This window comes from Melanerpes formicivorus, unplaced genomic scaffold (assembly GCF_026170545.1).
Source record: "Melanerpes formicivorus ecotype bairdi unplaced genomic scaffold, bMelFor1.0.p_v2 SCAF_5, whole genome shotgun sequence".
NCBI lineage: Eukaryota > Metazoa > Chordata > Aves > Piciformes > Picidae > Melanerpes > Melanerpes formicivorus.
The window spans coordinates 16610875-16623337 of NW_027142357.1; the positions used below are offsets into that span (position 1 = coordinate 16610875).

The window sequence follows — 12463 nt, forward strand, 5'->3', positions numbered from 1 at the left end:
TCTGTGGCATAAATGCCAGCATTTATACATGTCATATGAAAGTGTCCCATGTTTTGAAGTATTGAACTAATTCTGTGCTGCTTTTTCTGCATGTAGGGACTGAACCTGTAGTTTCTTCTTGGCTCTGAGAGGTAGGGTGTTAGGTGTTTGGAGGATGTGTAGCTCTGTTCAAAAGATGTATGCTGTCAATGCCCTCCTTTCAGAATGTTCTTACCTGAAACGCAGTGTGTACCAGAATTTACAAGTTTGGAACAAAATATGCTTGAAAAATTAAAACTGCATTACAAATGGTTGAAAAAGACATTAAATAATACTCCTGTGATAATATTCATATCTAATCCTTCTCAAATTGTGAAAGAAGCCTTTTCTTCCTCTTGCAAGAATTTGTGTGGGTTTTTTTGGTTTTGAGAGTGGTTGTTTTGTTTTTTCCCCTGAATTTGGATAGGGGGGAAGTATCCGAACTTCTAGCTTTTTTCTCAGCTATTGGAACAAATTCTGTGTGTCCCTCTGGAAGTTTTCAAGCCTGCAGAAAACTTTTTGGACATGGCCTTTTTATGTCTATGTTGGAATTTAATATTTTTTTCCCCCAGGAAACTGCATTTTTTTTCATTGCCTTTTTGTCTCAGTGTTTCAAAGTAGGTGCTGCATACCTCTGTAATCCTCTCATCAAATTTTAAATTTCTTGTAATTATTGCCAGTGTTAAGCCTTATAGTAATCCTTCCATATAATTTCCAGACTGTAAGCTGTTAGGTGCAAAGAGGACGGGAGTCCCTGTCTCTCTGGCTAACACTAGTCAATTTCACTGCCTTTACTGATGATGATTCCTCTGCAGGGATGAGTTCCCTATTTTCATGCCCTTCTTTGAATGAATTAATTTTGTAATAGTAAATATAGCTTACATACATTAGGAAACCACTGAGCATGTTGTCTTTTAAAAATCAGATCTTATTTGCTGTGCCATTTTAATTAGACTATACTCATAACTTCATGAAAGTTATCATGTTCATTTAGAAAGGACACATAACCTGGTGACCAACTGTTTGTTTTTATGGGAAGAGCTTCTTTCACAGTTAAAAAATGGTAAGGTATTCAAACCTTTATGCATTTTTGCATGATGTGCAGTTTTATTGGTCACTTCTTTCCACAGTCTGCAAATAATGATTAGTTCCCATGTGTAAAAGCAAAACTTCGTACAATAGCTTAAATATTGTGCTCTGATCTTCCAGAAGAGGTCCTGCATGAAAATAAATGCTGAAGGTAATTCCTGAAAGCTATAGGCATTTTTGTAGCAAAATGATAATTCTCTGCCTTTGATATAATCAAAATAACTAGGTTTTAATTAAGAATTTCCAAAACACCATACACTAGAACTGGGCTAATACTGTTTGGGAGATTTTGAAGTGAAATACTGATACCCAGTTGTGAAAAGTGCAAAAATGTCACCCTGTTGGGTGTGGTGTTTTTGTTTGTTTGTTTGTTTTGGGGTTTTTTTTGGTAATAAAAAAGCCCAAACAAATAGACACATTCTTGTGTGTATCTATATAAATATACATATATATAGGGAGAGAGAATTGTGTTTTCAGTTCCTGTAAGCAGCATTTGAATAATCTGTAGAAATACTGTTATAACAGGTATGGATATGGAATGATTGTTTTAGACACCAAGACTAATAATTTTAGCAGTGTTTAGAAACACTGGAGAAAAGCCTTGAACTATGCTAGCACCAAGGACAGACAAGCATGAAAGATTAATGTAATTTTGCATATAATGATGCACATTCTTACACAAAAAATCCATCTGCAAGTGTCATGTCAGTCAGCAAAAATCTTTGATGGGTGGCTGCAGCTGGGCTGTCTCTTCTGGCAAAGCTGGCCTAGAAAATGCTAAATGTAGTTAGGATGCTTTGTGCCATCTGTAGTATGCCAGTTTATCCTGTCTTCACTGGCATTTAAAGTACTATATAGGGTATCAGCAAACACAGAGACATCAATGTAGAGTGACAGATTCATTTCCTCCAGAGGCTGTGAACTCTGGTGTACACTTGTGCCACCTTCCTCTGTGTGTTATATTCTGTTGTTGCTGGTATTTGGCTTGATTTCATACTTCTGTGTTTAATCCTCATATTTTTGATTTAGCAATTTGCATATTCTAACACAAAGGCAATTAAATTTGATTGATACTGAAATAATTCAGTCTTAACTGAGTATATGCTTACATCTTCCTGAAGTTTACCAACAGTGTCAATGTGAAAACTTGCATTTTGATGCAACAAACATCTTCTTTAAATCTCTGAATGTAAATGAACTAAAAAGCCATATGTCTGATAGAAGCTGAGTTTAATACGCCTTGCCTTCTAGCTAGCATAGCTGTAAACCATACCTTTACAGACTTCCAGTGCATTTAATTGAGGAAAAAAATCAATCTGAATTATTGTATATTCTTTCTCTTAGAAGAGCAATGATTTAAGCCCTTTAAATTTATCTTCTGATAATTAAACAATGTGATTTTTCACAGTAACTGAATATGAAGGACATGCTCTCTCAGTACTTAAAGACTGTGAACTCCAGGCATTTGATGGGTAAGTTGGTTAGTGACAATGAATGTTAGTAAACATCATTGCATTATTTTTCATTTGTATTCCATCCAACACTGTGCTAGTAGGTATGCAATGAGCTGCTGTTTCACATAGATAGTGAGCCTGAGAAAATGAGTTATCATTAGATAATTTGGGTTTTATTACTTGCTTACAGATATAAATAATGGCAAATAAACATGAAGCTTTCTGTGGTATGCCTCATGAAAGCTTCGATCTGTGTTTGCAAGAATGTCACAAGTGCCTTCTATTTCACTTTATCCATTCAAATGGTCCTAAAGGGTAAGACATGACAGTTTTTTATTCATTACAATAGACAAGCAATATAGCAGTGTACAATATCTGATCTTGAATTTCAGAAAGTTATTGGCCCTTACATGTTAAACAGTATATGAAGCACACTGACGCTTACGACTGGCAGTAGTTAATTGGAAGGTTGTACAGCAGTGCTTTCTGTAAGCAGTACTGCTATGTTTTAGTTATAAACACGTCATGTATCTTGTATATTGCACTTTTTCTTTTTTTTTTTCTTTTGTAATCAATACTGTAAATGTAGTTGCTTTTCCAGGTTGGCAGTGTGCTTTTTTTTCCTCCACCTTGGTGCTAAACCTTGATGACAAACAGAGTGTGTTTGTGATGCTGCTATCTCAGCTGCGTGTTCTTGTTTGTACAGGGATGCAATGTACGTGCAAGTATTTCTTCCCTAATCAGGAGCCAAATGTATTATGAATATAGTTAGGAGTAGCCCAAGTTAGTCAGATTTTAGTGAATAGTTGGTTAGAACACTTGTGTGTGATGGTCAGACTGATGGTTAGAGAGGTATTTCTTCCTCTAAGAAGACTAAGTTAACTCTGTTTGCTCAAGACTTTCTATTCCTTATGTGTAGAAGATTCTTACTGATTAGCTTTGGAATCTCTGATCTCAGACAATATCTCTATTTCCAACTAAGAAGGCAACTCTTGGTGATTAATGCTAAAATAATAAATACTAAAGTTATCATAATTTTTGTGTTATTCCTTGGACTTTTCATCTATTTTCAGTAACAATAAACATGGGTTCCCAAAACAGGAGAATATACATCTGTTTTCAAAAGTTTGATTCACAGATCACAATCCACACAAGTCCAGATACGTAGTTTATCAGACTACAAAGATTAACTGTTTCTGGTGCTGTAGCACTAGAAATAAACCAATCTAAAACCAAAATGAGAGAAAAGCCAGGGGATGACTCTTGATTATGAGCAGAATTATGTGCTCCAAACTTTTGCTGTATACTCTTTTATGCCTATATAGAGGAAACATTGCTAAAGATTTAGAAATTAAAAAATAGCTAGGAAATAATAATAGGAACTGGAGGAAAATGTTAAAGGACCTGAGATAATTTAATATAAGCATTTAATAACATAATGAAGTAGTTTTTTTTATAAAGAGCTCACATGTTTTATGTGGTTGAATTATTTGAGATAGTTTTGCAACTGCATTCACCTAGATATGTGAAGAAATGTTTAAGTAAGTGCCACTTAAAGTAAACCTGACATTTATAGTGCAAATATTTTGAGTGTACTATTATTGTTTTTATCATTAAAATGTTGATCTTAAGAACATTTGACTTTCAAACATTACTAATTTGGAAAATCACTTTAGTAGTAACTTAAGCAAAAGGGGCAAAAAGAAAAGAAAAAAAAAAGCTTGCTGTAACAGAGCTTTTACAGACAAATGCATTCCTCTTTATAGCCACAGCAGGTGGGAGTTTAATTACATGCTCCAGAAGCAGTGATTAAGTACCTTCATGCAAAGGATTGCTGGCATTTGGGTTTTCTACCTTGCTAAATCCCTCAACTGCCTGCATAGTGTGTGGAATTAGCTGTTTTCAAGTATTTCTATTTTTATTGTAATATTTGGTGACTTGTTATTATAAGGGCAATTAAAAAACACTGGAATGTTTGTGTGGGTCAGCAATGAAAGATCTACAGAACTTTTCCACTGAGGCACTTGAGCATGTGCTTAGCTCTTCCATCTGATCAGTTCATGTGCATAATGTCTCATAAGGTAAGAAATACTTTGTAAGTTAAATATATTTACTCCTACTCATACAGAAGAAAGCAGAAATAAGGATGCTTATATCTTGCTAGTTAACATTCCTTGATCTGACAGTGAAGCCCTAGCCTGTCCTCAAAGAAAGAATGATTTTCAACTGTTTGAAATAGCATGATGTAAAACATGTGAGATAGCTACTGCCTTCTTGCTTGCTCGGCTTTGGAAGAGTTTGTTTTGAACTGTTTTGCGTTTTTGTTTTGTAATAGGGTAGTTTGTGTTGGTGGAGATGGATCTGCCAGTGAAGTTGTTCATGGTCTACTACTTAAAGCCCAGATAGATGCTGGAAAAGACACAGACTATATAGTAAAGCCTGTCAAAGCACTGGTTCCTCTTGGAGTAATACCAGCAGGTGAGACTTAAAGGTACTGTTACATTTTGTAAGTCTATCTGCATGAAGTGCCACATGTTGTACAGTTTTGGCTACTGAAGGCAGTTCTTGGTGATAAAGCTTCAGTTACTTAAGGGTGCTCTTGAATAAATGTCCTAAATTAGTGATTTAGATTGATTACAGATGACTGGACTTTAAATTATTATGATAATTTATAGTAATGACACAGATGAGCTCTTTGCCTAAAGGAAAAAACTCAAGGACAAGAAAAATAAAATAGTTTTCAGCTGATCCACGCAAAGGTCAAGTTTTGCCCTTATTTGCTGCCAGAAATTATCCCAAATAAAATCCTTAGTTTCTTGCATGTCCTTATAAGGCATGCTATTTCACTTCTCTCTCCACTTTTCTTGACAGGATTCACAGCTGGATTCATGCTTAGGTTCTGTTTATAAATGGTATGCCAGGAATATCTTTTGTGGATTATATTAAAAAGAAGCATAAAAAAATGCTTTCTCTCATATTTACTGCTACAGATCTGGAAATGTATGCATCTCTCTTGAAAAATCCTCTTGCTCTTTTATTAACTTGTATTTGCATCTTGTGTGGGGGTTTTTTGGTTGTTTGGTTTGTTTTTTGGATGGGTTTGTCTCCCTTCTCCTGCCAGTTTTTTATTTGCTCTTCTCAGAGGGTAACTCAGGCCAGGTAGGGTGGCTGAGCTGGAATTAATACAGACAGGGTTGATTCTGGACTGGTATATGAATCAATACTCTTTGGGAGGGGAGGCATTTTTCAACAGACACTACCCTCTGCTGTGGATGTTGATGTGACAACATGAAGTAATTCCTCAAGTGTTTTTAACTAGTGAGGAAAAAATATTCATGTAGCTGGGTTAACAGCAAATTCTTACTTTCAGTTTTCACAAAAAAGGGAGCAATTTGCTTCTGAACTGAGCAAGCAGGTTTTCAGTGGTCTGACTTTCTTTGCACTTCTGAAGGAGGTATTAAGACAGGGACTAGTTGCTTGTAAAAATCCTTGGTAAAAGATACAATAATCTCAAGGTCATGAAGCAAATGAATTTTCGTATGGTAATTGGACCATCTCTTAGCGGTTCGGTTGCTGTGAGTATCTTGATGGTTGAGACAAAATCACTCCAGCACTGGATTCCATGTGTTAGATGCTTGGGCATCTTTAGGTCACTGTGCCTCATCATTAGTGCTCACTTTCTTCAGTTTGAGACAAATATGTCATAACCAAATGCATTTGTGAACACAAAAGAATGCTCCACACCTTTTTGCATGGAATTCCATAGACTGTTAAAAGAGGGTAAGATCAATTTATAGAAAGATAGTGTGATAAAATCTTTCATAGGTTCTTCAGAAGTACTCTTTAACTTCTTTTATTTCCTTATCACTGATACTCCAAATAGTAGTCAGATAGGAAACAGATAAACATGAGACTTGTGTATGTGAACAAATATGATGGAATTCAATGAACAGTTGTGGGTTTTTTTCCCCTCCCAGAAGTCCATTGTGCCAAATTGCTAGGACTCTCCAGATGCGTAAAAATAGAAACTGTATTAGGGGATGGCATTATCTAAGTGGCTTAAAATCTGCTTTTAGTCTCTATTGTAAGTTGTTAAGACAGCATTTTGAAGTTTCAGCCAACGTATTGTGAAGGAACTGCTCTTTAAACAGTTTACTTCCTGAAGAGAAAGGTCCAGAGGGGACTGTGTTTTCACTAAAATACTCTACTGAGCTTCCTTATTCTGGTCCAAATCAGATGGATGAGATGTGGGGAAGCCTGCAGTTGTACTGCTAGCCATTAGCAAGAGTGTTTGTTGCTATGGGAACTACTGCCAAGAAACTGTACTGAGGGGAAATGGGAGAAAGGGGAGGGGAAACTGGAAGGACATTAAAAAAGCTATCCAGTTGTTACAGAACAAGAGACATTCTGTATCTGATGGCTTTGAACCTTTTGGTCATAGATGATTCATTTAAATAAATTCATTATTTCTAATTAATTAAGAAATTAAATATTACTGAAGGACTGTTAATTTCTGTGATATGTCAGGCAAAGAACCAAAATGTTGGTGCAGTTTTCATGAGAATTTTAGCTATGCTTGACTAGGAAGTCATTACATCACATTTATCTGTTTGGATGAGGGAGACATTAACAGCCTTATGAATATTCATGTGGTCTGGTTAATTAAGTTAATTGTACTGCAGAAGTGCTTGCACTTCCAAGGACAATTTTTTTTCTCTACAATTTGTTTGGTACCTTCGTCAGTCATGCTTTACATGACCTGCAGATACTTTGTCCTCACTGTGATGCTTTTGCACATTTCATGGGAAAAAGGGTCAATATTTTGAACAAAATTGTGGTTTTGAAATGATAAAATCTTTTTTGTTTCTGTTTTAAAAAGTGCTGGTGACCGAGGCAGGAGTTTTATAGATGAAATGTTTTTACAGTAAATTGAGTAGTTGGAGCGAGATCTAAAAATGGGATTCAGTAATCTGTGAGGGGTGCAAGCCCATATATGAGCATCAAAGAAGGTTATTAGTGTCCGAAGTAATATGACAGTATTCAAAGGGAATCATCGTGTTGTGGGTAGATAATATACTGAGCTTACATAGGGAAGAAAAAGATGACTTGGGAAGATGAATAATGGGATTAAAACCATTGTTGAATCACCACTTAGATCAGCAAAGCTTGTATGACAATGATTTCAGTATGATGATTTTTGTTTTTTTTTACCTGTGAGGTATGGGGGCTTGTTTGTTTGTAAGGTTTTTTTTGGTGGTTGGTTGTGGCATCTTGCTTGTATAGGAGTGAGGCAATAGGCTGCATTTTTCAGCCATTATTGGGATCAAAATACTGTTAGGCATGTGTTAAGGCTATTTTTAGAGAAGATGATGGCACTTGCTACTGCAAAAATGTGCTCGTTGTAGATATTCAGCTTGTGGATGGGCAGATGCAGTACATGGCTTTGAACACAGACAGAACTTGTCGTGAAAGGGTGGGGTTTTGCCTTGTTTACTTCTGCAAACATTAATGAGCTCCACAGATTGAAGAGAAGGATGCAATTACTTGTGCCTATCTTGTTCAGTAAGAATGAGATTTAACTCTCATTAAAGTCAGCATGAAGATTGGTATTGACTTCAGCTGTGGTCATTTGTTATCTTGGAGCCATCTGCATTGATCAATTACTCTTACTTAAAGGAGGAATCCCAGTTCTAAGACATCCCAAGCCTGGTTTGTAGAAGTATATTCCATCTTGTGCTCTTCCATTACATTGACCTTCACTGACAAGAAAAAATATTTTCAGAGTAATAACAACTTCCCTGTTGGTGGTTTGCAGGAGATAAACATGATTTGCACGACTTGTAATGGTCTACCGCTTGTGCATGTGATTTCCTTTGGCTTTGGAGAGGTACCCAAAAAACATAAGAAATGCAGAAGTTTGATTGAGGGAGCATTTGAGTATTTTCAAGCTGCTGCTTTAGCTTTACTGGCTAAACAGAATTAGTTAGATCAAGAGGTTAAGTCTCATAAGTTATTAGAATATGGAATGGTGTTGGCCATGTACTTAAACTGTTCTGTGAAGAATTGCATTTTAGGTCAATATTATTTTTCCCCCCTGAATTTTCCTTGTAGAATTTATTTTATGTTCACTAATTAAAAAACTCACTATTTTGCATAATAAATGGTATTTAGAGCTACAATGTTGCCTTTTTTAATGGGTATTGTACCGAAAGGGAAGTTCTAATTACTTTTAGTTGAGTTGTTGGATATAAATAATTGAAACTGTAATATTCTTAACAAGCTGGACTTCCTGTTAGTGTATCTAGATAAATTTTCTTTTGAGAGGGACAAAAAATGCCGAGATTTGCATTTAGATTTTTGAATTTGCCAGTTTCCTTCACATAGTGGGAACTTTGGCAGCCTTACCCAGAGCTCTTCCTTCTGACATAATAATGGCTTCCCATGACATTGGCAATATTCTGAATTGCTTTCGGAGACTAAGGTGCTCTACGGACATAAGAGGCGCTCTGTGAGGTACTGAGAGATAATTCCAAGCTGTGTTACACGTTCTTAGAGAAATTATTGAAAAAAAAAAATCAAAGCATATACTCCTGAATAAGAACAAGAAGATGCCTTTGGAGCTTTGTAATTATGTAATCAGTCTTTGAAAATTTAGTATTTTTGACTGCTGCTAATGTGATGTGAAAGGCTGCAAAGTTCTGGATGAAAATAATTTTTCAGTTTTGTACACAATGAATGAATTTTCAGGAAGGATTTCATAGACCTCTGGAAGTTTTAATTTGCACTATTCAGCATTTCTGCTGTTACCAAAACTAAGAAGTTTGTGGGGAGGCTTTCTTTTTTATAAATGCAGTAAATGTCTTGGTTTCTTCATTCCAAAAACGTGTTTTTTTTTTCTCTTGCAATTATGTTTCTGTATTATTTTTACAATGCTTTGTGTTCACTTTTACAGGTACTACTAATGTTTTGGCCCACACTCTCTGTGGTATCAAGCATGCAGTGACTGCAACATTGCACATTGTAATGGGTAACTATTTTTACAACAATTATCTGATTATTAAGTAATGAAAGAGGATTTAGAAGTTTGCCATAAGCAGTGGTTTAATAAAGGCATACCCACTATGCTCTATCGCTGTATTGTAAGTCTTTTAAACCCAGGTGCTTCTATCATCTGTGTACTGGAAAGGTGGTGATTCTTTGAGTATTGTTTAGTAGCAATGGTTGTGGACTGTTACATTTTCTGGTAACTAAAATCTGCTATGGAACAGTTTGTGATTTTTGCTATTCATGCCCAATCACTGACGTTCTTCTAATACAAAATGCGATCTTCTCCAGACTTGATTGTGTGAGTAGTTTTACTCTATGTGTGTGTGTTATTATGCAATGATTGGTTGCATGATCAATTGATCATTTTAATTTAATATACCTGCTGAAGACAGAGAGAAATACAAAGTATTTTCAGCTTTAAGTGGTTAGGACTGGCCACCTCAGGAAAGCATTGTCTTATTTCTGAGAAAGTATATTCATCTTTTAACCCATCTGCCTTTCTTTTAAATACTAATGCCTTTTATAAGAAAGCTGTCTTAGTGGAATAAAACCCCGTGTCACTTGCCGTTTGGTCTGCATGATAAATGGGTTTTGAATGCGAAAAAGTAATAATGCTAAAAGGAAAAAGGAGGTTGCTAGCCCAAACCTCATTTTCAGTTCTTAGGGAATAGCAAATACTTAGTTGAGCAATGTTAGTATTTCTCTCAAAGCAATTTTTCTTTAGAACATTTCCCCTTGTCAAAAGGGGCGTGTGTGTGTGTGTGGGGTGTGTGTGTGTGTGAAGAGGTAATCATGGGGAATGGGTCCGTCTTGTGTATTTATTTTCTAGACCTTGCAGTCAGCAGTGGAAGATCCCTTGTTCTGTTTCTTAGATAATAATTGGCCTTTACAGTCAAAACCTAAAACTGTCTTTTGCAATGGAAACCACACAGATGCTACAAAAGACCAAAAAATACCCCAAAACTCACAAGCCAATCTTGAACAGCTTTAGCTGTCTAAATTCTATAACTGTAAACATAAATACATTTACAACCTATATTTAAGAGTTTCCACATCTCTTCCAGTACAGTGTTCAGCCATTACAAGTATTTGGTGAAATATGGTTGCAGATGTTTAGGTAGGAATATTAAATTGTCTTTGATATTAATTGTTGAAAATTTGAATAGAATCAGGTCAGACGCTTTGCAGCCTGATGAATCAGCTGAATTTTCACCATAACTTTTTAAACATTTTGAAGTATCTGTATGTTTTTCTTTGAAATGGCCACTTTTATAGAGTCTTAGTTATATCTAGATTGATTCTGGTTTACGTTAGTAAAATCTGACTTCCTAAGGGAAGAAGAGTTTGCATTTTTTCCTGCCACTAGATTAGGTGAAAAAGAATTGGTAACTTGTGTTCTGTTTGAAATAATACAGATGATGTTTGTAATTTCTCATCTTTCTCTTCAAAATTTTAGGACATATTCAACCAGTGGATGTCTGTACTTTCAGTACTCCGAGCAAGCTGTTGCGGTTTGGGTTCTCAGCTATGTTTGGTTTTGGTGCAAGGACTCTAGCGCTGGCTGAAAAACACCGTTGGATGCCTGCCAATCAGCGGAAGGATTTTGCTTTTATCAAAACACTGGCAGATCTCAAGTATGCCATGAGCTGTTATGTTTTTTCTATTATTTCTCATTTTCTTTAGGAAAATGAAATGCTTACTGTGGTGAAAATACAGACAACAGTAATTAACTATCTTTACTTCTTGATTACGGGCAGGTTTAACTCAGATGCGGTGTATATCCCTCTTACAAGTTGAAAAGGAGATAGATTTTGTTATGTTCAGCATTTTCTTAAAATCACCTTGACTTGGATAAAAGTCTGTCTAGCAGTCAAAATATTGGTTTACATGATAGTAAATATCAGTATTTTTCCAGGCCAGAAGAATGTGAGTTGTCATTTCTACCGGTCCAAGTTGCACAGGGAGACCCTCATGAGAATGACAGGTAAGTAAAACTGAGTCAAACAATTCCAAAGTGAGAAAAATACATGTCTTTGAAGGTGGACTTGTACAAATTCTTAATTTATTCAGATTTGATTATCTGGCAAAACAATCTTTAAAAAATAATTAAATATATATATATATATATATATATATATACACATTGACAGCTGTGGACTTGTGCACTTTGTAAAATGCTCCCTAAAGACTACAGAGGATTTGTTACAAAGAAGTCTTCCACTTAGGATTACTGCCTTGTTCAGTTCCACAAATATCTTACTGTTTTTATAAAGTAGATGTAATTTAAATGTGCCAAGATGATTTCAAATTGTTATGCTTGCATGTTTCCACCCTTTTAGAAAGAAGAAAAAGAAAATTAAAAAAAAAGGTGAGTTTTGCTTTTCTGATTGTTTAAAAGCTATCTGTCTGGTTAAACTGGAGTAATAGCGAACTACTCTGTTATATTTAGGTAGCAAGAATCAATGGCACAAAATTCAGGGTCACTTCCTGAATGTGAGCATCATGGCAATCCCTTGTCTGTGTTCAATGGCACCAAGAGGCTTGGCACCTAATACGAGGTCAGTAAGGGTTTAGAGAATTAGTCATGTCTATAAATTCTGACATCTTACCTTAAGACCTTGGCTTTTCCAAGAATATGAGTCTGTATTTAGGTAGTCTAGTCCCTCTGCAATGGGGGAGGGAGCATGGACTGCAGCAGACTTGATAATCCCAGGAATTGTAATCAGTTTTTGGATCAGGCAAATAAGGTCAAGCAGTCTAACTAGAATGAGTGGATAATTGCTGTGATTAAATTAGTTGGCAAGTCTGGCTTAAGAAGTAGTCATTGAGCAGTCATCTGTCATAGGATTTGGCTC

The 12463-nt window shown here is 35.8% G+C and overlaps 1 protein-coding gene across 5 annotated transcripts in view; it reads left to right on the plus strand.

Annotated features, from left to right (window-relative positions):
• The window catches only part of CERKL (ceramide kinase like), a 56678-nt gene that overhangs the window by 38002 nt on the left and 6213 nt on the right, over positions 1-12463 (plus strand). For all 5 annotated transcript variants that reach the window (XM_068138435.1, XM_068138436.1, XM_068138438.1 and 2 more), the window contains 7 exons: positions 2516-2579; positions 4897-5039; positions 9514-9588; positions 11065-11242; positions 11524-11592; positions 11948-11976; positions 12058-12166. In XM_068138435.1, the coding sequence (XP_067994536.1) occupies positions 2516-2579; positions 4897-5039; positions 9514-9588; positions 11065-11242; positions 11524-11592; positions 11948-11976; positions 12058-12166 (667 nt within the window). The remainder of the gene's footprint in view (positions 1-2515; positions 2580-4896; positions 5040-9513; positions 9589-11064; positions 11243-11523; positions 11593-11947; positions 11977-12057; positions 12167-12463) is intronic.